A 27,806-nucleotide genomic window follows, 5' to 3' on the forward strand; every position below is an offset into this window, starting at 1 on the left:
GGCCCAGGGCTGAACAATGAGAGACTGGGAGGGGGCGGGGCGGGGCCGGGGGCGGGGAGAGCGCGGGCGGCGGGGGCGCAGGCGAAACACACCGCCCAGCCAGCAATCCGCCGCCTAGGTCTGCAGGCCGTGCGGTGCTCGCAGCCCCCGCCCCGCCCCGGGCCCGCCCAGCTTCCCACGCCCGCCCAGCGGAGTCGGTGCTGGGGCCACCTGGAGCCGCCTGGAGCCAGCGCTGCTGCAGGTTGATGCGCGGCGCCCTCCCGGGACGCGCCGAGGAGCCATCTTGAAACCAACTTGGCAAACTTTCGCAAAGTGCTCTCGAAGTGGAAGCTGCGCGGGAGGCCGGGCGCGCGGCCCCCGGTGTCCTCGCCAGGGCCCCCGGGGAGGCAGAGCGCGGGCCGCCCCGAGGGCCCGGCGCCGGGCGCGCGGGAGCCGCCCCCCGGCTGTGCCGGGTGGATGCGGAGGTGCGCCGGGTGCATGGATTGTGCTCCGGCGCCCGGCTCGGGCTGCGGCTCCGGGCCATGGCGCCGTCACCGCCGCGCGTGCTGCCCGCGCTGGTATTGCTGGCCGCCGCCGCCCTGCCTGCTCTGGGGCTGGGAGCAGCCGCCTGGGAGCTGCGGGTGCCCGGCGGGGCCCGCGCCTTCGCCCTCCGACCGGGCTGGATCTACAGGTTGGATAGCGCGCGCACATCTCGGGAGTTGCTGGACGTGAACCGTGAGGGACTGGCGGCGGGTCGGCGGCGTGGGCCAAGCTCGGGGACTCGGGACTGTGCGCGCTTGACAGGGAGGCTGCTGCCGCTGCAGGTCCGGTTGGTCACCCGCGACTCCCCGACGGCCCCGAGCCTGGTACTGAGGGCGCGCGCCTACGGTGCCCTCTGTGGGGTCCGGCTGCGGCGCCGCTCGGTCCGCGGTGCGGAGGTGCGCTCTCGAGCCGTCCGCTCCGTGCCCGGGCTCGGTGATGCGCTCTGCTTCCCGGCCCCAGGCGGCGGCGCAGCCTCGCTGTCTTCGGTGCTCGAGGCCATCACCACCTTCCCCGCCTGCAGCTGCCCGCCGCTGGCCGGGACCCGCTGCAGGCGCGGACCCATCTGTCTGCCGCCGGGAGGCTCAGCGGGCTTGCGCCTGGTGTGCGCCCTGGGCCGCGCGGCCGGCGCCGTCTGGGTAGAACTGGTAATAGAGGCGACCTCCGGGACGCCCTCAGAGTCGCCGTCGGTGTCGCCATCGTCGCCTAGCCTGCCCCAGCCCCGGGCGGGGGCGGTGCGACGGTCCAGGCGGGGCGCGGGCAGCAGCACGAGCCCGCAGTTCCCGCTGCCCAGCTACCAGGTGTCAGTGCCTGAGAACGAGCCCGCGGGCACTGCGGTCATAGAACTGCGCGCACACGACCCAGATGAAGGCGAAGCCGGACGCCTGAGTTACCAGATGGAGGCGCTGTTCGATGAGCGCTCCAATGGCTACTTCCTCATCGACGCGGCCACGGGCGCAGTGACCACAGCCCGCGCCCTGGACCGCGAGACCAAGGACACTCATGTACTTAAAGTTAGTGCTGTGGACCACGGCTCCCCGCGGCGCTCAGCTGCCACCTACCTCACCGTAACTGTCAGTGACACTAACGACCACAGCCCAGTCTTTGAGCAGTCTGAGTATCGAGAGCGGATTCGAGAGAACCTCGAGGTGGGCTATGAGGTGTTAACCATCCGTGCCACCGACGGGGATGCGCCTTCCAACGCCAATATGCGCTACCGTCTGCTGGAGGGCGCGGGTGGTGTCTTTGAGATAGACGCACGATCGGGTGTGGTGCGCACCCGGGCTGTGGTGGACCGGGAGGAGGCGGCTGAGTACCAGCTGCTGGTGGAGGCCAATGACCAGGGTCGAAACCCAGGCCCACTCAGTGCCTCAGCCACCGTCCACATAGTGGTAGAAGACGAGAATGATAACTACCCCCAGTTCAGTGAGAAGCGCTATGTGGTTCAAGTCCCGGAAGACGTAGCTGTCAACACGGCTGTGCTTCGGGTCCAGGCCACTGACCGGGACCAGGGGCAGAATGCAGCCATACACTACAGCATTGTCAGTGGCAACCTGAAGGGCCAGTTCTACCTGCATTCGCTTAGTGGGAGCCTGGATGTCATCAACCCCCTGGACTTTGAGGCCATCCGGGAGTACACCCTACGAATCAAGGCGCAGGATGGGGGCCGGCCTCCTCTCATTAATTCCTCAGGGCTGGTCTCAGTGCAGGTGTTAGATGTGAACGACAATGCTCCCATCTTTGTGAGTAGCCCTTTCCAGGCTGCGGTGCTGGAGAATGTGCCCCTGGGCCACTCGGTGCTGCACATCCAAGCAGTGGATGCGGATGCAGGGGAGAATGCCAGGCTGCAGTATCGCCTGGTGGACACCGCGCCTATCTCGGGGGGCGGCAGTGTTGACCCGGAGAACCCTGCCTCTGCTCCAGACTTCCCCTTCCAGATCCATAACAGCTCTGGTTGGATTACTGTGTGTGCAGAGTTGGACCGTGAGGAAATAGAACACTATAGCTTTGGGGTAGAAGCTGTGGACCATGGCTCACCACCCATGAGCTCCTCCGCCAGTGTGTCCATCACAGTGCTGGATGTAAACGATAATGACCCAATGTTCACACAGCCTGTGTATGAGCTGCGTTTGAACGAGGATGCAGCTGTGGGGAGCAGCGTGCTGACCCTAAGAGCCCGAGACCGTGATGCCAACAGTGTGATCACCTACCAGCTGACAGGCGGCAACACCCGGAACCGCTTTGCACTCAGCAGCCAGAGTGGTGGTGGCCTCATTACCTTGGCCCTGCCCCTGGACTACAAGCAGGAACGGCAGTATGTGCTGGCTGTGACTGCGTCGGATGGCACGCGTTCACACACTGCACAGGTCTTTATCAATGTCACTGATGCCAATACCCACAGGCCGGTCTTCCAGAGCTCCCACTACACGGTTAGCGTTAGTGAAGACCGGCCCGTGGGCACCTCCATTGCCACCATCAGTGCCACAGATGAAGATACAGGAGAGAATGCCCGCATCACCTATGTGCTAGAGGATCCAGTACCACAGTTCCGAATTGACCCGGACACCGGCACCATCTATACCATGACGGAGCTTGACTATGAAGACCAGGCTGCCTACACACTGGCCATCACAGCTCAGGACAACGGCATTCCTCAGAAGTCAGACACCACCTCTCTGGAGATCCTTATCCTCGATGCCAACGACAATGCGCCCAGATTCCTGCGGGATTTCTACCAGGGTTCTGTTTTCGAGGATGCCCCCCCATCTACCAGTGTCCTCCAGGTCTCTGCTACTGACAGGGACTCGGGCCCTAATGGCCGCCTCCTGTACACTTTCCAGGGTGGGGATGATGGTGATGGAGACTTCTACATCGAGCCCACGTCTGGTGTGATCCGTACCCAGCGCCGGCTGGACAGAGAGAATGTGGCCGTGTACAACCTTCACGCTCTAGCTGTAGACCGGGGGAACCCTAACCCCCTCAGTGCCTCAGTGGAAATCCAGGTGACTGTCTTGGACATCAACGACAACCCCCCAGTGTTTGAGAAGGATGAGCTAGAGCTGTTTGTGGAGGAGAACAGCCCTGTGGGTTCAGTGGTGGCAAGAATAAGGGCCAGCGACCCCGATGAAGGTCCCAACGCCCAGATCATGTATCAGATCGTGGAAGGCAACGTGCCTGAGGTCTTCCAGCTGGACCTACTGAGTGGCGACCTCCGTGCTCTGGTGGAGCTGGATTTTGAGGTCCGGAGGGACTATATGTTGGTGGTGCAGGCCACATCTGCTCCTCTAGTAAGCCGGGCGACCGTGCACATCCGTCTCCTGGACCAGAATGACAATCCACCCGAGCTGCCTGACTTCCAGATCCTCTTCAACAACTATGTCACCAATAAATCCAATAGCTTCCCCAGTGGCGTGATCGGCCGCATCCCAGCCCATGACCCTGACCTATCCGACAGCCTCAACTACACCTTTCTTCAGGGCAATGAGCTGAGTCTGCTGCTGCTGGATCCCGCCACGGGAGAGCTTCAGCTCAGCAGGGACCTGGACAACAACCGGCCTCTGGAGGCCCTCATGGAGGTGTCTGTGTCAGGTGAGTGGCCTGTGGGGAGGAACTGCTCCCTTGGGCCTCTTAGAGAGCCTCGGGGACCCGCCAATGGCCGCCAGGGCATGCCTAGACACATTTGGGCAGGGCCCCGGCAACCATCCTGGCGTTTGCGGTTATGATTGGTTGCATGCTGGGGGTGTGCTCCCCACCCCAGGCCCATGGAGGAGGAGGAGGGGGAGGCCCCTCATTGCCTCCCTCAGCAGTTTTTTCAGGGAGCAGGCCTGGGCTACTTCAAGTGCAGGGCTTTCCTGTGCTTTTCCCAAACCATGCTGTTAAAACCTGGCCTCGGGGTTATCCAAGTTGTCTGGTAAGCCTGCTGCATGCATGGCTGTCTGGAAGGATCAAAGGTCACTCCCTGCTCCATGTGCCAATTAGTTCCCCGGGTGGGACCGTTGGAAATTGCTGGATGGTCCCTGAGTCACCCTGTAATATGGCTGGTGTTCCCTTGGTCTAGCTTTTCTGTCTCCTCTAGATAATAACAATCGGGCTCATGTGTGCTGGCTGCCTCTGGGGTGGACTCTTTGAAAAGCACAGCCCTGTTTGATCTCGGCTCCTGTCCCTGGACTCGGGCTTGTAATTTGGGAGTTTGTTCATAGGCTGGTCGACTTAGTGTGAGAACCAGCGAGCCTGCCGGGGAGGGGCGGGAGGATGGGCGGAGAGGAGAGGAAATGTCAGCTCAACCATCACGGGCTGTGACAGAGCCTGGGTGCCGGGAGACCCAGCGGGGAGAGGGTTGAGCAGGGGCTAAGGGACAATGAAAGGGCCCCAGTGACTCTGGGAGGGGTTCATGGGTGTAGATGCTGGTTCAGGTAACTGACCAATATACCAGAAAGTATGGCTCAGGTGTGTGGACTCCTGAGTCCATGTTTCATGTGGGCACTAAGTTATGGGATATGGTATCTCCATGGGAACAGGGAAAAACTGAAGGTCGATTTTCTACTTGTCTCATCAAAGTGTTGGCTGATATTCTGCCCCTCCCCGCCCCCACCCCCGCCCCCGAGACAGGGTTTCTCTGTGTAGCTTTGGTGCCTGTCCTGGATCTCGCTCTGTAGACTAGACTGGCTTTGAACTCACCGAGATCCGTCTGGCTCTGCCTCCCGAGTGCTGGGATTAAAGGTGTGCGCCACCACCGCCTGGCTTGGCTGATATTCTTATGTACTGGGGGCTGGGGGTGACTAGCTTCCCTTCCAATGGTCTCTTAATACTATCTGGGACATCAGGGCTTGGTTTTGAAGCAATGGTGACCCAGCATGGCTTTGGTCACAGTCTTTTGGGGAGAAAGTGTAGAGATCACTACGGAATGTGCTTATAGGTTATTAACCAGGGTTGTGGTGACTCTTGGCAGATTCTGGTTTCCTATGTGGCTATATATCTTCTAGATAAAGCAGAGTAGAAAATTTGGCAAAATGGTCAGGCTTAGATTTGGGGAGAGTATAGAGTATTAATGGGGAGCAGGTCCATGCTGGGAACAGAGGCATTTGTGTGTCTGCAGTGCCCCCCCCCCCAGGTGTTGGCATCTGTGAGACTCGAGGACAGGCTCCCATGAATCGACTCACAAGAAGCTGGTTCATAGGACACGTGTGGGTACATAGTCTGACCACAGCTGTGGCTGTTCAGGGCTCCTACTGCGTGGTGACCATTGGTGATTTTTTTCTGAGGTTGCTTTCTGCTATGAACCTGTGTGCCTCTCCACATCATGTGTGATAATGTTTACATCTGGCTCTGGCTCATACCTCTGGCAACTGGAGGTTTACACACCAAGACACTGAGGCTCAGTGGTGTGAAGCCACACCTTCACAGTGGAGCCTGGGCTTGTGATCATCATGAAGCCACCTCGTCCTTCCCCCTTCCCTTTCTTGCCTGAGCTGCTGAACTGACTTTATTCCGCTGTCATTGGGGTGTTCTGTTGGGATATGCATGCTGCCATGCCGCAGCCCTTAGACCATTTGGCTTGTTCCCTTCTTCAAAGACTGCAAGGCCTGCAGGTCTCAACAGCAGGCCCGCGAAGAGACCTAACCAGGCCTCGGTTCCCCCGGAGGCGACTCTTATATTTTATTAAGGAACAGTGTGGGAAAGCTGTTGATTCAGCCTCACTCAGCACTGTTTTCGGTGCCGAGTAATTGGCTCCACAGGATTTACAGCCATGCCCTAAAGCCTTTGAAGCGCTATTACCGCCCTGGAGTGCTAGATGTGAGGCCTGGCAGTGATTGGGTCTTGTGGGAGCCCTTCCTGGAAGGGCTGTGAGCCCTCGGTCAGGAGAGGAGACCCTTGGCTTGGGGAGGTGTCTCTGGGGGCAGGACCCAGAGGATGTGCAGGATGTTTCCGGATGTGCAGGGGAGGGAGCCCTGGGTCTTGCATGGTCTTTTTGGCTGGAAAATGCTTGTTGATGGTTTTGTGGCGCTCCTTAAAGACAAAACAGTTTTTAAAAAATATTTGAGTCTGTATATGATCATTCAAACAGCAAGCATTTTTGTATGTTCTTTCTAGGTGTTTATTTTCTATGTGAATGTTTGGATGCCATTTTCTGTCCTCTGATGGGGACTTTTTCTTATGGGCACTGGGGAAACCTGTGTTGGCCTTTCTCTAGTAGCTAGCCAAGAAGCTCAAATGCTGAGGACTTTCTCCTCCTTGGTCTTTTAGTGATGCTGACATTCCATTCTATTCCATTAGTTAGTTAGTTAGTTAGTTAGTTAGTTGTTAGTTAGTTAGTTAGTTAGTTAGTGTGTGAATGTGTATGGGTGTAGGGTGCTATGGTGCCCATGTGAGTCCCAGGAATTGAACTCTGCTTGTCAGTCTGGGTAGCGAGCGTCTTTACCTGGCGAGCCTTCTCATAGGCCCCCAACACTGACATTTCTAACACACCTGGAACGTGTAGGTGCCTGTAGGTTCAGGGACTCAACCTTGCCTTGGAGAACCTGGCTGTTGGCAGGAAGGCACAGTTCCTGCCGCTGCTATTAATGTGTGTCACGGACCTGTGGATGTGGGAAAAGTAGCATTCGTGGGGTAAAAATGAGTGGCTGATGAGTCATGTCAGGCACGTTAGAAGACATCAGGACTCAGCCAAATAATGGGGTTGGGTAACCTCACTATTTGCCCTAGTGGGGAGTGCACGGCACAGAGCCGACTAGGCTTGATCAGCTTTCGAGAGTGTTTGCCCCAGTTAAATACGGGATATCGAAGTGACTTTTCTATAGGAGATTACAGACAAGGAAATGAGCAGATGATTGTACCAGGCATGGTCTGGACACGCTGTGCTGTATTTCCCCTAAAACTCAACAGTTAGCAAAGAATCAGAGGCACTTAAACCACCCCCTGGGCAGAGCTGGCCTCACCTGCTGCCACAAACCACCAGGAAGAGTTAGGCACTTTGGGCAACCAGTTAACTGTTTGAGGACTCTGATAACTTGGAGTATTTGTTTGGGACTGAGTCTCTCTATGTAGTCCTGGCTGTCCTGTAACTCATTATGTAGATTGAGACTGGCCTTGAACTCACAGAGATCCACCTGCTTCTGCCTCCTGAGTGCTGGGACTAAAGGTTGGCGCCACCACGCCCAGCTAGTGTTTATTATTGAATACCTACTGTGTGCAAAAATCTGGATGAGTCAGTGTAGCCCCAGACCGTCTAGAGATGGATGGAGATGGATAGGCACAGAGGGCAGGGAGGACTGGAGGAATAATGGAGGAGAGGGCAGTGTGGACCGGGCAGCAGATGCCTGGTGGGGAGACCTGGAGTGTCATGCTTCCTTCCATCTGGAGAAGGCTGACCATAGACGCCATCAACCTTTTTCTAGGGCATTTAGAGCAACGGCTGTGCCATGTCCCACCTGCCGCTGCTGGGGATATGAAGGAGACTAGAGGAAGTTCAGGAGGCTGGTCTCGCCCCTTGAGGGTGCGCCCGTGGAGTGTGATGGGCGGGGCAGGGATGTGCCAGGCTAGGACGTCAGATGCCAGAAGACGAGAACGTCAATGGCAGTTGGCTGCTCTGTGTCGGGAACTCTCTCTCCAGGCCTGTCAGGGCCTATTCCGTTCTCAAGCTGCTGCTTCATGATGCAGACAATACTGTCAGCTTCCCATCCCAGAGATAAGCAAGGGCAAGGCGCACAGGGCGCTTAGCCTGTGGCTGGCAGTAGGGTCTGGTAATACACAAGATGTGTATTCAGGACAGGGCCCAGGCCTCCCTTTGGGAACCACAGCCTGAGTGGACCGGCAGCTTAGAAAGGGCTGTGTGAATTGGACCAGGAAGGGACACACAGAGAAGAATGGAGGGGGGGTGACCAATGGCACATGGAGTCAGGGAGTCGAGGTTAGTGGTATGGCTAAGGTGAGCCCGGTGCAGGTCCTTGTATTTCCGTAAGAGCTGGTGAATAGGGGACACCATTTCTGGGGGGTAAGGTATAGAAAGGGTTAAGTCTTGGTTGGGGGTGGGGGTGGGGCACGATGCCAAAGTGAGGTCAAGAAAGGATGACAGCATGCACAGGCTGCCATGCAAATGTTTACCTGTTGAGGGGCCTGGCAGTACCTTCAGGGGGTTTGGGAGTTGGGGTACCTATCACTGCTGGGGAGTAGTGCTGTGTCTCTTTGGGTCATTGCATAAGGAGGAGGGGCCTGGGATGTGGCCCAACCACCAGTCACAGGGAACCTGGATCCATTTGGACACTTACCTCAGCACTGGGTATAGTGGCAGGCAGATGGAACTCAGTGGGGTGACCTTATGGCCCTTGACAGCAGTCAGAGAAGGATATGGTGAGATGCCTCGAAAGTGGTCCATGCGCCTGGAGACACCAGGACTCACTCAGGATCTGCTGTCACCGTTGAAAAGACCACTTGGGTTTGGGCTGACGCACTTCTATCAGGATCCTGTTGGGGAAGTAGATGGGTGGAAGGTGGGGGCCCCTGGCAGCAATGTGTGTGCCTGGGGCGTGGTGTGTGGCCCTGTGCCATGGGCCTCTGTCCCTGCCAGCACTAGGATTCAAACAGGTAGATCTTATCGTGTGAGGCAGAGCATGTGGAAAATACTCATAAGTTTGGCATGACTCTTTCAGCTTGTAGCCTTGGGGGAAATAGTTTACTAAGTTTTTTTTTTTTCCCCTGTAACTTGAACACAGGTTCAAATAAATGTCTAGAATTAAATTCTTGGTTTAGTGTGGGGCAGGGGTACAGTGAAAGGTCTTGGCTTCCTGCTGCCTCCCAACATGGCGACCTGTGCTTGAATGGGTAAGAAGAGGCCACCGGAGGAGACATGGAGGGCTGGATCCTTCACTGCAAGGGTCTGAGAGACCAGCTGCTCAGCTAACCTGTGTGGATTGTTTCTGGAATGAGCTAGCCATGCATCTGAAGGGGTTCCAGGGCAGAGCTCCTGCTAGGTCAGGGATCTGCAGGCCTCCACACGGGGGATTGAAGGCAAGGGTACCCCCCCCCAAGACATCTTCAGTTCTTCTTTGTGTGCAGGGGCACTTGGCCATGAAGGACAGGGCTATGCATTCCCTCCCCCCAGGAAATGGTGGTTAAATCTCATACATATACTTCTGGTAAGAACCTGGGGACACTTTGGTCCACTTACCTTTGGGGATGTGACATTCCAAAGGTACGAAAGTCCATACCATCCCCTTGTCACAGTCGCTGCTATAGGGTCTGATCTCTTGAAGACCAGGAGAAAGGCCAGGGGTCATTGTGTACACACACACACACACACCAGGGTCCACTTTAGATAGGGTCCACCTCAGCCATTCCAACACAATTTTAATTCCTTCCAGTGGCAATGAGGGGGGGGGGCAGACATTCTGCAATCCTGCAGAACACAGAGGGTTTCTGGGAGACAGTCTCATTTGGGGGCTTGAATGTGTCCCCAGTACCTCAGGGTCCCGTATAAGGGAAAGGAGTCATGTTGACTCCTAGCTCCTTAGACTGGTCAGCTGACATCAGGTGTCAAATGTGCACAGTATGTGACATGTCACATTCCAGAGCTGTTGGAATAGGTATATTGTCTTTGGGGGCATTGTGCCTGCATTTTCCTGGGGTGCTGCTGCTGGTGAAAGTGAACTTTGGGTGAGCAGGCGAGCCCTGAGTGCCTGTGGCTTTTCCATCAGAGTGACAGCTTAGCTCCCTATTCTCTGGACATGGAGATAGCCTCATGCCCCCAGGTCGCTATACAGATGTTGCGAATGTCAGAGGACAGATAAAGCATGGCTCACCCAGGCCATACCAGCCTCTTTTCTCTGTCCCTGCATTGGGTTTTCCTGGCTTCCTGTCAGCCGTGGGGTTGCTCTGCTGGGGTGTTTGGATGTTGCTGGTCCCCACCAAACACAGGAAGCTGTGGATCCTGGTTTGGGGATTAGTGGCTGCTGAGGTCTCAGGAGAGGGCAGCTCCCTAGGGTGGGAGTACTGCCTTTCTTGGACCACATCCCTTTCATCTCCAATGTCCTACCATTTTACCTCCCGCCTGGATTCTGGAGCCGGGAGGGTGCTGCTGATGGAGGGGGAGACAGGTAGCATCTGTCATCTCCACCCAGACCTGGGCACAGGGAGCTGCTAGCCGTGGGGAGGTGGGTAGAGGACAGAAGTTTAGGAGGTGGCTCAGAGATTGGTGTGTGGCTGCCTCTCCTTTGGGCCTTTGGGTCCACTTTGCCCCCTGGCTCATGTGGCATGTGGAGATCAGGGTCTGTCTTCCTGAGGTACCTCAGTTACCTCAGTGCAGCAGGACTGACAGGCACCATCTGTAGGGGTATGGTGAGGGCTGCTAGAGGTGCTAAGATGTGATGGCATCAGGGACTGTGGGTGCCACACTGACTGGACTGAATGGGAGGGGCTAAATTCCTTCCAGTGGCAATGGGGGTCTGGTGAGCAGTCTGTGGGGACTGCTCTCCCTTACTGCTCCACTCTCCCATCTTTGTGTCTGTCTGTCCTTTCTGCTTCCAGCATGCCAGGACCTCAGGGGTGTCTGTCCACTCTAAAGAAGCCTCACTGGCAGCCAGCAGAGACCTTGGGCAGTTAGAATGCCCCTTGAGCAGAGGTCGTGACCACAGAGCGAGGGAAATCGGCTTGGTTGGCACCGTTTTGAAGAAGGGTTGGTTCTGGGACCTCTCTGCACCTGTGTTAACTTGTACTGAAGAGTGTGGTCCAGCTGAGGGTGGCCTTGGCATGGCTCTGCATAGCAGTCTGCTATCAGTGGTCCAGAAGGTGTGGAGCAGGACCCTGTGTCTCAGTCCGTGGCTTCACACTGCTTTCCAGCTCTCCCTTCACTGAGCTAGCATGGGGGGGGAGAGAGAGAGAGAGAGAGAGAGAGAGAGAGAGAGAGAGAGAGAGAGAGAGAGAGAGCGCACACGCGCGCGCACCCGTCTGTCTGTCTGTCTGTCTCTGTGTCTCTGCGTGTGTCTGTTTGTGTCCATTTGTGTGTGATAGATGACATTCTATCAATACCAGAATATAACATCCCCTCTCACTCTCAGGTATAGCCCCAGGTACTGGGTGATCTTGTCTTCCGCCCAGGTACCTGGTGGATGCCTCCGCCTTCTTCACTCTGCACCCCTTTGGCTTGGTCTTGCCCTTGGCACAGTGCCCCTTTCCTGCCCCCTGTACTCTCCCTCCCTTCCCTGACGCCTCATGGTCATGTGGTCAATGCCTGTCTTTTGCAGAGGGGGTGGTCTTGGCAGGATCGCAATGGGGGAGGCTGCAGAGCTGGGTAGCATGCATAGATGTAGCCCCACGGTATGAAGTGCAGAGCTGAGGGGCTAACACTAGAAAAGGGGGTCTTGGGGAGTTGACTCTGTGTCTCTGTGCGCACTTGTTTGAGGAACAGCCATAGGAAGCTGTGGACTTCTGGGTGGAGGCACCAGGTACAGGGGTGCAAATTTCTTGGTGTGGGGCAGCCTTTCGGCCAGTGATGTTCCTTTTGAGGTTTGAGGAAGCATACCCAAGTTCATGCTGAGCTGCACAACTGCCCTCTGAGGCTGTCTCCCTCCAGACTGTGAGCCCCTCCTTTTTATATTTGCTTATTTATTTATTTGGGGGGTGCATGTGCATGCTGTGGCATGTGCAGGTCAGTCAGAGGGTAACTCGTGGGGGTCAGTTCTCTCCTACCATGTGGGTCCCAGGAATTAAACTCAGATTAGATCATCAGATTTGGTGGCAAATGCCTTTACCAGCTGCTCCACCCCTTCTTCTTGTCTTCCCCCCTCCCTCCACCTTAGTTACCTTTCTTCCCTTTCCCTAAATCTCCCTCTCCCTCCCTCCCTCCCTCCTTCTCCTTCCCTCCCTCCCTCCCTCCATTCCTTCCCTTCTTGCTTTGTCCAGGCTGGTCCAGAACTGACTATATAGTCCAGGCTGACTTCAAACTCCAAGCCATCCTCCTGCTTCAGCTGCACAAATGTTGGATTAGAGGTGTGAACTATTATACCCAACTTATCTTTCTTTCTTTTTTTAATAGTCTTTCCTCTGCCAGTTCTGTGTTTTTATTTAAAGACAGTTTCAGGATGTGGTTCATATCTAATCTAAATGACGCTTGGTTAAGGTAAACTAACAGCTTCTAACGCAAATAAACCCATAAGGGGTGTGTTAGCGTTAGGAGATAAGCGTGCTCCTGCAGAGCGGTGACCAAAAGCAGTGATCTGGTGGTGGCCCACGGTTCCCCTGAGGGAGACTGCTGCACCACTCACACTCTGGACATTGCTCTGTAAAGCCCTGTGTGTGTGTGTGTGTGTGGGGGGGGTGTCAGAAGCCAGACTGTGCAGGCTCCTGGAGAAAGTGTCTCCTGGTGGGAGGAGATGTGGGTGGGTCTTTAGGAGATGACTTCTGGGCTGTACCCTTCTCTTTGTCCCTTGCTGATACCTCTGGGTCTCATAGGGGCTGGTGGTTCCCCTCCCCCTTCCTGCCTTTCTCTAGGGTAAGAATGAGCAAAGCAGAAGCCTGCAGGTGGCCCACTGTGGCTTGGGAGCCTGCCTTCTTAGTCCTGTATACTATAGGTGCTAATGCATCTCAGGAGAAAACTGTTGTAAGGGCTGGAGAGATGGCTCAGTGGTTAGGAACGCTTCCTGCTCTTCTGGAGGACCCCCGTTTAATTCCTGCCACCCTCATTGGGTAATTCACAGTGCCAATAACTCCAGCTCTAGGGGTATCCCATGCCTCTGACCTCCAAGAACACCTGCGCTCATGTGCACATACCCCCCCCTCCATAGACACACACGTATAATTAAAAATAATAATAACAAATCTTAAAACCTGCTAAGAAACGTTTGCAAACTGGTAGGTGGTGAGGGAATAGCAGGCAGAGTGTGTAGAGAACGCCAACCCAACAAGAAAGTAACTTGATTTTAAAAATGGATGGAAATGGTAATCGACATTTTTCTAGTGGGTGCCAATAGTCCGAGACCGCCCTGTGCAGGCCTTCACTGTTGCCGGCTCTCCCCACCTGTAGACCGAGTCCTGGGTTCCAGAATCCCTGGGAATGCATTCTAGTTGATATTTAAAATATTTAGCAGTTTGGCTCAGTGTTCCTGGAGCATGAAGACCAAGGGGGCTTCTCGGGGCACAGAGGGAGGAACCTGTAAGCTTGATGTCTGAGTCCTCCTCCACCCTTGTCCTCCCCTGATTAGAATGAGTGTCCCACAGCATCAGTTCCCCATTGATAGTGTCTCCACAGACTTCCCACCCCCTAAATAACTCAGGAAATGATGGTGCTCTGGGTTCTGAGGGAATATTGTGCTTCCAGGTGTCCTGTAGGGCGGGGATGATGCTGGTCACATGGCGGAGAGCATGGGAACGGTGCGGGAGCATTTAGGACAGTAAATGTGCCCTCCCTGTGTCTGGAAGCCAAGTTAACCCTCTCTCTTAAGCGTGGAAAAATTCTGATGTGGTGAAAGCGCCTCCCATCTTCAGAGCACAGAGAATGGAAAAATATGAAGGTTTATTGTTCTCAGACATTTCCTGTCTCTCTGGCATGTGGTCACCAGAGGTCAGGGGTACATGCATGTGTACAGGGCAGGAAATCCAGGGGGGAAAGTTATGGCCTGCTGCATGCGCTCCCCAGTGTGAACACTTGTGCCTGGGAAGGCGGCACCAGGAGCCAGGCTAGGGCAGGCAGTGACCAATTCTGCCTTCTGGAAACGACCTTGTGCTAAAGGGAAAATGACCAGTGCCGGATGGAGTTGTTGGGGACAGCAAGCCAAGGTGGCCTCTTAGGCAGGAAGCTGGTGGCTTTAGGGTTGTCATAGCCATCTAGATCCCCGGTTTGGTCTGGGAGATCTATGTATTTGTAGCAGGAACTTTGTTTGTTTGTTTGTTTTTTGGCTCATGGGCCTGGTCTCTTTTGAGCCAGAAGCTCATAGACTAGTGTGAGCATCAGGCTAAACTTTTCCATGGCTAAACTTGTATCAGGCAGAGCCCTTCTGTCCTCTGCAGCCAGGGAACTGAGGCACCAAGGTTGGGAAGGGTGTCCCTGGGTGGGAACTGCCTTGGCCAGATACCAGGGATCTATAGATGGCATGATGAGGGCACAGGAACTGATGCCTGGAGGTCAGAGTTAATCTGTGTGTCTTGTCCAGTGGCCCATTGTTTGGCTTAGCATGGTCTGGGGCCACCGATAATGACATTAGCAGTTACTAAAGGACTGACTGCATTCACTATCTGAATTTTTGTTTCTCTCTCTCTCTCTCTCTCTCTCTCTCTCTCTCTCTCTCTCTCTCTCTCCCCCCCCTCCCCTCTCTCTTGACTCACTTATTCTTATTTATGTGTCCGTGTGTACGCTTACTCATTTGTCTGTATACCGCGTGTATGCGGGTGCCCGCAGAGACCAGAAGAGGGCATCAGATCCCCTACAGTTAGAGTTATAGGTGGCTGTAAACAGCCTGATGTGGGTGCTGGGAATGAAACCTGGGTCCTCTGAAAGAACAGCGAGTAGTCATAACTGCTGAGCCGTCTCTCCAGCCCCACCCCCTCAAATTTCTGATTCCTGAGGCAATCCAGTTTACCTCTAATTTTAAAAAAAGAGATTTATTTATTGTGTATAAATGTTTGGCCCATATGTATGTCTGTGTACCATGGGGGAGGTTCTGAAGAGGGCATCAGATCTCCTGGAACTGGAGTTACAGATGGTTGTGAAGCACCAGGTGGGTGCTGGAACAGAAAGTGCCCTTAACCATGGAACCACCTCCCTGGCCCTACCTCTCTGTATTTAACGGTGGCTCAGCTAGCAGCTCACAGAGCCATCAAAAGTGGACAGTGTGGAGGCGGTCAATACATTCACATGTTGCATGGGCCCCAGCTCCAACTGAATACCTGCTGTGGAGGCCTGTGTTCTCCCACTGTAGATCCCTGAACTCAGGGTCATCTGTGTCCTCTGGGCCTCACTTGTCTCTGGGATACAGGCTGCCTATGTTACAGAGTGGACTCCTGGACCAGCATATATCTGTTTCCTCTTGTATCTTTTATGGGCATCCTGCTTCATCCCCTCTTTCATCCATCTGATCTTTCCCAGCCATCCATATAAGGACATGTCATTTCTGGGACTCCTGGCAGCCTTTGCCTCCCTAGAGTTGGGCACTCATGTCTGCTGCTCACTGTCTCTGTGCTCAGGAGGTGCTGGGATCAGGCCAGACCATGTGAATGTGTGCTTTCTGAGAGCCTCTCTTACCAGATAGAGGAAAACCCCATTCTTCAATGTTTCCCACACTTCCCTTTTTTGAAAATCTAACTTTATCAACTAGGTCCAGTAGTATGAATCAAGCCACTGTAGGCACTTATTTCAAGAAGAGAGGGGTTCAGGACTCTCCTCACCCTTGGGCAGCTGCCCTGCAGGAGGCCCGTGGACTCCCTGTCTAGCTCCCAGCAGGCCCCAGCAATCTGTTCCAGCCACTGGACTATAGCCACAGCCGCAGTAGAATGGCTTCACTCTTCCTAAGGGGTAGCAGTGTCCAGAGGACCTTCAAGTCTACAGCCTGGCAGCTTGTAGATCTTTAGATCCCTGCTCTGCAGAGAAGCACAAGGCAGGCCTAGCACCCAGGTCCCACTGGGATCAGCAATAAAACACTAACTTTTGTGCAACTAACACAGTAACGTAGGAAGGAAGAGCCTCTCATCCTTCTTGCCACCCAGGAGTAATGATTATGAACACAGTGCATCTTAACAGATTTTTTTCCCTAGATACTTATTCATATGGGTGTGTGTGTGTATATTTTTTTATAAGTCATCTTATGTAAACTGTTTTGTGACTGGCTCTTTTCACTACAAGTCTACCGTGAGATTTCAGTGACTAAGTCTCTGTCATTCCCTTTCAAATGATGAAATGGCATCTCTCTGGGCCAGTTTTTAACTAATTGCTAGGATCCATGTCCTCTGTGATGGTAACTTCCTAGGAGTAGACCTGGGGGGCGGGCAATACTGATCGTTTTCTGTTCCAGCTTTCATTTCTTCATCCTTCCTTCCCCCTCCCCTCTCCATGCCCCTCCTCTTTTTGAGTCAGGGTCTCAGGTAGCCCAGGCTGGTGTCAAATCCACTAGGTAACTGAGGATGACTTTCAACTTCTGATCCTCCTGCCTCCACCTCTGGAGTGCTGGGATGACAGGCCTGTGCCATCATGCCTGGTTTATGTGGTGCTGGGGATCGAACCCAGGGCTCTGTGCGTGCTCAGCAAACTATCTGCCAACGGAGCCACATACCCAGCCCTCTGGTCCTGCTTTCTTAACCCATTGACTATGCCATGGAAGGTAGCTGATGTTGGGGACCTTTGGAGAGGGCTGACTCTTCTAGTCGGTCCCATCCCAAGGGCTGGCCAGCCCATACTGGCTGCTGTGAGCTTAGTAATTATGTAGATAATGCCTGCCTTCTGGAGGAGGGCCCGGTAGGATGTACAAAGCCTTGTCAACATCTGTGCCCTGAGTCTTCACTCTCCTTAAGGGCTGTATGTAGATGGAGCCCTGTCCCCTTGTCCTGCACCCCCCAGCTTCCATCCTAGGCCCAGGGCTCAGCCCTTCCAGACCTCTTGCCACCAGGAATCACAGACCGCCCAGCTTTCTTGTGTTCTGTCTAAAGATGTAATGGAGTAATGAATGGAGTTTGTGCTTGAGATGAACCTGTTTCTTATCTTAATGACCCACCCTGGACCATATGATTTGGGACAATCTGCCAATAAGCCATTTGGCTCCACAAACTCTGGGACCAGCGGTGTGTGGTCCTAGCTGCCCAGGCCTCTCCTGGGGGGTCAGGTGAAGGCCAAGAGTGGGTAGGCAGAGACCTGGAGTTTCACTGTCTGGCCAGAGGACTGACTGACAAGCGAAAAGGTTCTCTGTCCATCTTGTGCACCAGGAACGTGCCCTTGGATCTGTCCTAGCATCAGCCAGGGCCACAGCTGAGCGGGTGCTGTGTAGAAGGGGCTACCAAGGCCGTTAGGGTGGGGCTTAGGACAGAGCCAGCACCCTGGGCAGAGGTGGGGTTTGGAGGAGATGCCAGGAGGCTCCGAGTAGGTCTGGGATGTCCACCCCCGAGTCTGAGGGCAGGATTGCTGGGGTACAGGCAACACCCACCCCCTGGATGAGGGGGAGCCTCGGGGCTTTCTTGCTGTAACTTGCGTGGGGATGACTCAGAGAGGTGGGTGAGGCGGGAAGTTCATTCAGAAACAGCTCTTGCTGCAACGCTGAGGTATGAGGTGAGGCCTGGGATTCAGCTGACCTGGAATAGAGATTCTTCCAGAGGTTTGGATGACCTTTGACATAAGGAGGAGGGACCACGGAGCCAGTGTGGCCTGAGGAGGAGCTGGCAGACACTGGGTAATGACACACAAATGCCGTTGTGGTATCATCAGGCCGTGTCCTCTATCACTCGCGCCCCCCCCCCCATCTCCACCACTCTAGGTCAGACTGACAGGCAGCCGGCCAGGCACAACCTTGGCCTCCCCAGAGGGAGGAGGACCTTGGGCCTCACTACTTATATGTTGGTGGCAGGCAGGCTGTGGTGGAGGTGCAGTCTGGAAGCCCTGGCCCCAGGAGCTTTCTGTGCCTTTATCCTGAGCCCTGGGGGGACTCCCACCAGATGCCTGCCCACACCTCCATCTGTCTAGCTCTTGGGTCTGAGGGTGGGCACCTCAGACATTCACTCCTCAAACTAAGCTGAACAGGGCCCATTGGGTAAAGGGAGACCCATGGTCAAGGTTGTGGGCGATCCCAGCCTTGACATTTCCCCAACAGGAGTCCGGAGAGGGATGTGAACAAATGAGGGAAAGAGCTGTGGCAGCTTACACGTTACAAACAGTAGTTCACAGTTTACAGAGTCACTGTGATTCCAGCCGCGCGTTAATGAGCTTTCCTACAGGGTCGCAGTGCAGCCAGGGTTCATTGGGAAGTTCTTTGTGCAGGTGAAGTTTGAATGCCCACGTGGCATGTCTACCATGGGTCTGGCCCCTCAGCAGGGCGGAGAATGATACTAATTACACTGCCCAGGGGCAGTATCAGGTTGATCTTGCCTCTCAGATTCTGTGGCAGAGGATATTGTTCACATGCTCCAGCTGTAGCTGATGGGTGCTGGCTCACTCTATTTCGCTGTACATGGTTTTCTGTCACCATGTTTCTTTGGACACCTTGGTGTGGACAAGGATCTGTAAGACTCGGGGCCCTAGGTAGGGATAGGTAGGGATGGTTTTGAACCTGGGTTTATTTGTTTGTTTGTTTGTGTTTTTGAGACAGAGTTTCTCTGTGTAACCCTGGCTGTCCTGGATCTCACTCTGTAGACCAGGCTGGCCTCGAACTCACAAGAGATCCTGCCTGCCTCTGCCTCCTGAGTGCTGGGATTAAAGGCGTGCACCACCAATCCCCGGTGAGCCTGGGTTTTAAGTCTCCATGGAGAATCACAGAAGCTCTTCCCGTTGGGTGTCTGCTATCTAGAGGGACAACTGTTGTTCCCCTCAAGGGACTCACTCTTATATTCTCTGTCCCTGTTACAGTGCTGGGTCCCAGTTTACTCCCAGCCTGGTTGGCCTGAGTGGTGTGATTCTGAGACGTAGCTGTGGAGGTGCACAGACCTCAATTTGGTTGAAGCTCAAGGTCGCCACTCAGTTCCCCCGCCTTTTGTTCAAGTTTATTTCTTTTTATTTTATGTCTATACGTGTTCGTCTGCATTTATGTATATGCACAATGTGTGTGCAATGCCCACAGAAGCCAGATGAAGGGCTGGACTGGGGGGGCTCGTGGCTTTGAGGACCCTAGGCCCTGGATGAGTTGATGTCTCTCCAAGAGTTGGCAGAACACAAGGAGAAAGTCAGAAGTGACTGTCTTAACATTTTTGTGGCCCTGGCAGAGGACACTCCTCTGTGCTGTGCTGGGCTGAACAGTAAACAGAGAGGCCAATAATTGTCTGAGAATTGCTCTTAGAGATTGCACGTGTATTGGGCATGATGCCTCATCCCGGGGCCACCCCTGCTGCCCTTGACCCTCCCAACCTGCTCTCAGCACCTCTCCCCATAAGGTCATCACACCTGAGGCCTTCTAAGGAGCCCTGCGTAGGCTCTTTAGCCTCTAAGGGGCTCTGTGTAGCCAATCCCACTACTTACCCTGGGCTTCTTGTGGGCCGACTTCCCATGGTTCTCTATGCCGTAGGTGCCGAGCCCAAGTTTAAGGCGCAAGAAAGACAGCAATGGTGTCATCAGCCCAAGAGAGGGTGGGTTTGCTCACATCATGCTGTTTGGGAGAGCTCGGATACCCGGGTAACCCTGATGGTTCCAGTTGGGATTTAAGAACCTTGGGGGTGTGTGGGGCATGCATGGCAGGTGTCCTGGGCTGCTTGCTGGGAAGCGGGCTAGATGGTCTGTGTCACTCTGCTGAGTGGACTGCAAGGCTTGTGGGTTCACTGGCCATTGCTTTGTCCCATGACCTGATTCGGGAGCCTCCAGCTGGGCGTTTCCGGCCCCTCCCTGCTCTGCCCTACTGCACTGTACACTCTCAGGTGGAAACCGACGGGGGGGGGGCGGGGGGGGGCGGGGGGTGCTGCAGGGTAAGCACAAGGTGGAGAGGCCCGGCACTTCCTGTTTGTCATTTTTTTTTTTTTTTTTTTTTTTAGGGATCGATTATGACCCTGCAAGTTGTTCTTTGTAATATAAATAGTTTGGGTCTGCTCTGTTCGTAAAGATAAGCATGTTCACGTTAGAAAACTCCACCAGCTCTGTAAGCGGGAAGCAAGAAGTTCCCCAGCTAGTCTCCAGGCCCAGAGACAGCTCTTGTGACTGTTGATCTGTCTTAGGCATCAACTCCCCAGGCTTCATAGGCTGCGTTCTTGCTCACGTGATGAAGGAGACCTTCCTGGCTTCGGCTTCTGGGGTGGGTGGTATCCAGGGGTGCATATAATGTTGGCAACTCCTCTGTTGCTTTGGAACTCAGCCTCCTCCAGGCCCTGGCAGCAACAGGGGTTGCCATGGTGATGGGCCTCTCTGAGCCCATGGGAGGCACCTCAGGGGGGGCCCTCACATTGAAGAGCTGGTCTTTTGTCCAGGAACAGTGGGGCCCTGAAGGGCCGTTTGTATATCAAGCTCACTTTAATTACCTCCAAGGGGCAGCCCAGGAAAGGGGTGTTCTACCCTTCAGGAACGAGCCTGGTGGGTGTATTGGAATGTTCCAGCTTGGAGCTCTGGTCTTATATCAATGACCTCATACCGGAAGACTTAAGTTTGTAATAGACTCTAGGGAGCTACCTGCAGGTCCTCACTCACTGGGCCCAAAGGACAGAGCCAGCCTTACTGGGCCTGTCATCTTCTGTCTCCACCTGCCATGGAAAGGGACTCGTCTTCCTGCCTCTGGCTCTCTCCCTCGCCTGTGCCATGGTCTTCGGAGCACTGACCGTAGATGGGAAGGTGGCTTTGCCCTGGGAGGGGTGAGCACTCTCAGTCTGTGTACCTGAGCGGGTATCGGGCTAAAAAGTGTCCTTGGTCCCTTACCAAATGAGTCGTGTTGTGTTCAGTAAAGGACCTACGGACTGCGGGTCACTGGACCAAGCCCTGTCTTGTGGGGCATGCCATGTAGCACCTTCCCTTGTTAGGTCTGTCTCCTCAGTTCCCTGGGGACAGTTCCCCATGTGCCCTCAGGACCACTTCCTTCCCCTCGCCCGCTCCTCTGTCTGATCCTGCGGCAGGTGTCTCCCTCGGCACTGTTAATGCCAACTGTGGGGCAAGTGTTGTAGGCACTGTAGAATGATGAACAGTGTAGCAGATGCCAGTAGCCATGATAACTCGAAATACCTCCGTATGTTCCCAAAGCCCCACTTCCCCCTTACCTCCCCCCACTGAGATGATTATCACAGAACTGAACTGGCACTCTGAAACAGAGTCCACTCTCATGCCTGGTATAGCTCCTGGCGCCTCCAGGGCACCCCAAGACCACTGAAGGTCTAGTACAGATGGCCAGTGGTTTGGGTTGGGACTGGGGGACTAGCCTGGAGTGATTGGTGCCACCAGACAGTGTTATAACTTGTGGGTCCTGGGCAGAGGGAGGCTGGCTCAGTCTGACTCCACCTGGTTGTGTGCTTTGAAATGTCCGTTGTATTTTCATCCCCGGAAGAATGTGGTAAGTGTCACCTTGCAGGTGCCGTGGACGCACAGGGTCATTGGAGCATCCACTGCAGGTCTGCACCCCTACCCCTCTGGCCAGCTTGGGTCCTTATCTGGAACTTGACCAGGGTGGACAATGGGGTGTCCTTGTCTACCCAAGCCTTCTCCCACTGATTAGAGTTGGGACAACAGGCATGCAATAGGATAGAGGGAGGTCATTTTTATCACATGGAACAGGGCAGGGAACTACTGAAGGGGCCTGCCCTCAGCCAGAACTATACAAACTCTAGACCTGGTAGAGGGCACCACCCCTGTGCTGGAGCCTCCCAAGAAAGCGGAGTTCACCATTCACATCCGTCTCTGGCTGGGATGGAGGAAACAGCTGGATCCCACACAGCTGGCCGTGTCACCTATTATCATCTCTGTCACCATCTCCGGATGGGCGTGTCAGCATCTCAAAGACCTGTCCCACCTGCAGGGGTGTGGCAGTGTTTCTGTGGGGGATGCTGCTACTTACAAACCATTGGACAGACTCATTTCTAAACAGACATTTCTAAATTCACACAAACGGAGCATCCTGCAGTCTTCAAGGGAGGCCACAGATAGAGCTCTGACGCTCAGTGAGGTAGCCTCCAAGGATGCCCGCGTGAGTGGGAATGAAGAGGTGGGAGGTTACTCGGAAGGGCCTGTGGGAAAGCTGGGGTTTGGCGAGGAGGTAAAGGTTATTTCCTTGGGAGAGGGGCTGGGCTTGTGAGAAATGCCACACAGTGAGAAGGCTCCTGCAGGAGGCAGGGTGCTGGGCAGAGGATGTGTGAGCAAAGAGATGTCACAGCCACCAGTGTGGGCTGGCGTCCACTTGCATTGCACGGCTCCTCCGATTGGTCCTTGGAGCGCCCCCTCACAACTGACATGGCGTCTGTAAAAACAGAGCTGGCCTGCTTCCCGGAAGCCTTGGTCAATGTCCAAGATCAGTTTGCTATTCTGTTTTTTTTTTTTTTTTTTTTTTTTTTTCTGAGACAGGGTTTCTCTGTGTAGCTTTGCGCCTTTCCTGGAACTCACTTGGTAGCCCAGGCTGGCCTCGAACTCACAGAGATCCACCTGGCTCTGCCTCCCGAGTGCTGGGATTAAAGGCGTGCACCGCCACCGCCCGGCTCAGTTTGCTATTCTGACTGTGGGGGCAGTTACAGTTAAGAGCAAGAGCTGGGTGGTAAGGTCTGGTCCGGCTGGTTGGGACCCAAGGCTTCCTGAGGTCAGGACTGTCACTTTCTTAAATGCCCATGGAGCTCCTGTGAGTGCCCAGACCCTGTGTGTGCTAGAGGACTCTGCCAACCTATGTTCTGCACACCGCCTTTCCTGGGGACTGGGAGATGGATCCTCAGCAGAGAGAACATGGGTGTCGTCCACCACAACATCAGGCTTCAGGCTGGGGGACTGCACCTCACTTGCTGATGCTCGTGCTGCTAAGGCAGAATGGGGCCACCCAGGCCGGAGCCTGGTCATAGACCCTGTTCATCCCACACCGGGCAGCTATTTTACAGGCCTCATGAATGCCCAGGACTACTGTGCTGACTAGTATGGCCTCTCCTTACACCTGGTGGGTCCCATGTGTGGTTTTTTGTTTGTTTGTTTGTATCTGAGACAGGGTTTTCTCTGTGGAACAGCCCTGACTGTCCTGGAACTGAGTCGTAGACTAGACTGGCCTTGAACTCACAGAGATCCACCTGCCTTTGCCTCCTCAGTGCTGGCATTAAAGGTGTGCACTACTACCACCCAGCCCTGTGTGTGATTTTTAAGTGAAGTGTGGCTCCCTCTGAGCTCTCAGCCACAGCTTAGAGAAATCCCACCTTTGTTTTTTTGAGTTTGGGGAAAAAATGCTTCCCGTACACAGGTGGTACATTGGTACGCGGCAGCCTGTTCTCTGGCGGGCAGTGAACCTTCCCTGGAGCCCTGCAGCACCCATTTCTGCTCGTCTCAGCTGCTGTGCCTCCTTAGGGCAACAGAGCCCTGAGTCAGTTTCAGAAGTTAAACGTGGGATGGTCTAGAAGCATCCTTCTTCAGATACAGTATTAGCAGTAAATGGGTAGGGAGGTAGGACAGGTGTCTGGAGGCGCTAGTCAAGGGCACAAAAGGAGAGACCTGGGGGCTTGGTAGGTGGGATACTAGGTGATGTCTGTTATGCTTCGGCCTGGTGCCAGGACCAAAGATGAGGTTGAGGAGTGGGTCTGAAAAACCAAGGGAAGCCGGGCAGTGGTGGTGCACGCCTTTAATCCCAGCACTCGGGAGGCAGAGCCAGGCGGGTCGCTGTGAGTTCGAGACCAGCCTGGGCTACCAAGTGAGCTCCAGGAAAGGCGCAAAACTACACAGAGAAACCCTGTCTCGAAAAAACCAAAAAAAAAAAAAAAAAAAAAAAAAAAAAAAAAAGAAAGAAAAACCAAGGAAATAAAGAAAAGGAGGAGAAGGGAGGGGCCTCTCAGTGCCATGCTTGGAGGCACCACACTGGATGCCTGTCAGAGCCACCCAGAACCCAGCAGTTGTCAATGATGGTTTCCAGGGGAGGGCATGGATGGGTAGGATAGTGGGTTATGTTTAGAAATCCACAAAGATCTTGTTAACTCAAAAACCAAAGCCACCTTGTAGGCACCCAAACGAGTACAGGCGCACAGAAGATAACTCAGCGTTTGTGGGCATCCTCACACTTTACAAGACATCATCCAGTCTGATCATGTACGTTTCATCCCGGGACTCACGTGGTGGAGGCAGCAAGCCAACTCTTGCAAGTTGTCATTACACACACACACACACACACACACACACACACACACACACACACAGTGGCATGCATGTGTGAATTTTCACGTGCACACACACACACACACACACACACACACACAAACAGGATAGGCACAAAGCTACACAGAGAAACCCTGTCTCGGAAACAAACAAACAAAAACCTAAAATCTTGAACAAGTGTGGCTGTGTTAGTGGTCTAACACGGCCTGGTTGTGTATCACAGCTCCACTTCCCCTCACACGGGTAGGATGTGGTCCTCAGTCAGTGCCCTCCTGCTGTATGTATGCTTGTTTCCACATAGCGTTTAGTGAACACGCCTGTGGTGTGGGCACATGTGGAGGCCATGCTGAATAACAGATTCCCGGGAGGGAAATGATGGGTACAGTTTTGAACACTCCGAAATGAGGTGACCTTGGTCGAGTGGCCTTGGGAAGATTTGCACGGTTTTTTCAGAGTCAGCAGTGCGTGGAGCCCTCCAGATCGGAGGAGACCAGAGGCTCCCTTGTCTTTTTCAGCCCTCTGGGGTAAGTGTCCTCTCCGCCTGATTTGCATGTCTCTCTTGAGTGGCCGTAAACAGTTTTTATTGGCTCTCATCCTCTTAACACTGCTGTGAACTGCCTGTGTCTTTTCAGCCAGACACTTATCTTTTATTAGTTTACATTTCTCTTTGTAAGGTCTTGTTGTGTAACTCACTGCAATTTTTTTTTTAAAATAATCACAGAGTTTTCCTTTAAGTAGACAGTATCTTTTGCCATGTAGATCTAGTACGGACTTTACTATGGGAAGTTTGTCTTTTCCGTCTGTCTCTAACTCCAGCTCCGGGGGATCCCACACCCCCCACAGGCACCTGCACTCACATGCGTACAATTCCCCATACACCTACTGAAAAATAAAATAGCAAATCTAAATAAAAAAGGAAGAAGGAGAGAAAGGCAGAGGCACTCAGCAGTGACTGCTGCAAACCGTGTCTTCTGCCAAGAAAGGGAAAGCTGGAAGCCGAATCCCCGAATCCCCGGCACCAGCTCTCAGCCCTCAATGGCCGCACAGACAGTGAAAGTGTCTCGTAACTTGACACCCCTGACAGGTTGGATTCCCGAGTGCCTGCTGTTCCCAGGGAGGGCAGGCTATAAGCCTGCCAGTTCTTAGATCCCATTTCCCTCCCATGGAATTGTTGTGCTGAGAACTCTCCACCCAAAGCCACCAGGGGAAAAAAAAAAAAGCCCCTCCTTACCACTGAGTGACAGAGGCCCTGGAGCTGACGGGGCAGAACTGAGGGCAGCTTGCACGTTGGAAGTGAGACTTCCCGGACAGTCTCGAGATGCTGACAGAGTGCAGCAGGACTCAAGTCCCCAGTGGGGACCCACTCCTCAGGTGTAGCCACTCATCGCCAAGAGTCTGAGGTTCCCTTATCTAACGTGTTTCTGATTTCAGAATTTTCCAGATTTGGGAGTTTTCACACAGTTGAACCTCTCGGCATCCGAAATCCAAACTGCTTCACAATCTGCGGGGGGGGGGGGGGTACTGACATCCATAATCCGAAACTTTGGGGGTACTGACACTACATTCTGATGCTCAGGCTTTGGAACATTCTGGACTTTGGATGTTTGGATTAGGAATGTCCAACCTGTACTGCCTCTTTGGGAACATACATTTTTTTATTTAAAAAGTGACTTGTTTGTGACTTAAAGTTAGTGGGGCAAAAGTCAGAGAGGCTGGAGATGATGAAGCTGTGACTGGGTCTGTCACAGACCTGAGACCCTCGGGTGATAATGAGGTAGTGGGGACTATTCCACAAGTGTTTGCAAAACGCAGTGGAGTTAGCTCACTGTCATTGATGAGTGGCCTTGCCACTGATTTCCCTGATTGACTGTTCTGTGTTTGTTTGTTTTTTGAGTAGCTGATAAGAATGTAATGGTTGGGTCTGGAGAGATGGCTCAGTGGTTAAAAGCACTGGCTGCTTTTCCAGAGGACCCAGGTTCAATTCCCAGCACCCACATGACAGCTCACAACTGCCTGTAACCCCAGTTCCGGTGGATCTGACACCTTCACACCAATGCACATAAAATAAAATTAAATAAATTAAAAAACGAACGTAATGTTCTTCCTCCATTCCTTCAGAGTAAAGGAGCCACACAGACGCCCTTCTCTTCAAGCTTAGGAAGTTTAGGAGTAGGAACAGATCACAGAACAGTTCTTCCTGAAGAATTACTCTGTGAGTTGGGGAAATGGTTTTTCCTCTGAGATGCTCAAATGTCAAAAGAAGTGATGTGATTCAAACTAATATTAAGCTTATTTAAAGTAATGTAAAAACTAATATTTGGGGCTGGGGAGATGGCTCAGCAGATAAGAATAGTGACTGCTCTTCCAGAGGACCCAGGTTCTATTCCAAGAACCCACACGGTGGCAGACATACATGCAAGCAAAACATCCATACATGTAAAATAAAATACATTAAAAAAAAACAACCCCAAACTAACATTTGTCAGCACACACCTTTAATTCCACCCCTCAAGAGGGAGAGGCAAGTAGATCTTTATGAGTTCAGGGCCAGCCTGGTCTAGTGAGTTCTAGGCCAGCCAGGGCTGCATAAGACCCTTTCTCAGGAAAAAAAAAAAAAAAAAAGATAAATAAATAAAAGAAAAAGCTAGCATTTTTAGGCCAGCCATTTGGTTCAGCATGTAAAGGCACTTACCACCAAGCCTGACAAACGGAGTTTGATCCCTGGGACCCACATGTGGAAGGAGAGAACTGATTCCTACAAGTTGTCTACTGACCTCCATATATATGCAGTGGTAGACACACACACACACACACACACACACACACACACACACACACACACACGATAGATAGATAGATAGATAGATAGATAGATAGATAGATAGATAGATAGATAGATAGACAAATGGGATAAAAACTAACATATTAGTTCCACCACAGGAGGATCTTAAACAATTTGACTGTAACAATGTTGCATGTAGACAAACTGGCCGATTCTCAGCGCCTGCTGGCCAGCATAGTTCGGTGGCCACAGGGCTGGTCCACCTATGGAATGTGAAGCTGTGTATTGCAGTAACTTAGTTTAGTAAGTGGCCAGCCATTGGCCACCCGGCTGATTTCTGTTAGAGAGACCCGGGCTGCAGAGACGGGGCGGCAGCTGAAGGGAGAGACCAGATAGCTGTTATAAAGTACACTTGCAGAAAAATGGCATCTGACAGAGGCCTGCTGAGTCATTGTTGCGAATTCTGGAGAAGATCAAAAAGCACAGGTGTGGGCCAGCCACCGGCCTCTGTTCTTTTGTGACAAGTTATGGGTGTCATTTACGCCCCCTTTGGAAGCTGCCGGAGCCCCTGTCATTTTGCCACTGGCCTTTGTGCTG

At 53.5% G+C, this 27,806-nt stretch overlaps 1 protein-coding gene across 3 annotated transcripts in view; it reads left to right on the top strand.

The window, feature by feature from the left end:
• The first annotated feature begins 480 nt into the window (after positions 1 to 480).
• Positions 481 to 27,806, top strand: part of Celsr1 (cadherin EGF LAG seven-pass G-type receptor 1) — a 138,608-nt gene continuing 111,282 nt past the window's right edge. For 2 of the 3 annotated variants that reach the window (XM_028878152.2, XM_028878154.2), the window contains exon 1: positions 481 to 4,107. In XM_028878152.2, the coding sequence (XP_028733985.1) occupies positions 522 to 4,107 (3,586 nt within the window). In that variant the 5' untranslated portion in view covers positions 481 to 521. The remainder of the gene's footprint in view (positions 4,108 to 27,806) is intronic. The other variant, XM_028878153.2, reaches the window with a different exon arrangement.

This window comes from Peromyscus leucopus, chromosome 20 (genome assembly GCF_004664715.2).
Source record: "Peromyscus leucopus breed LL Stock chromosome 20, UCI_PerLeu_2.1, whole genome shotgun sequence".
NCBI classification, from domain to species: Eukaryota; Metazoa; Chordata; class Mammalia; order Rodentia; family Cricetidae; genus Peromyscus; species Peromyscus leucopus.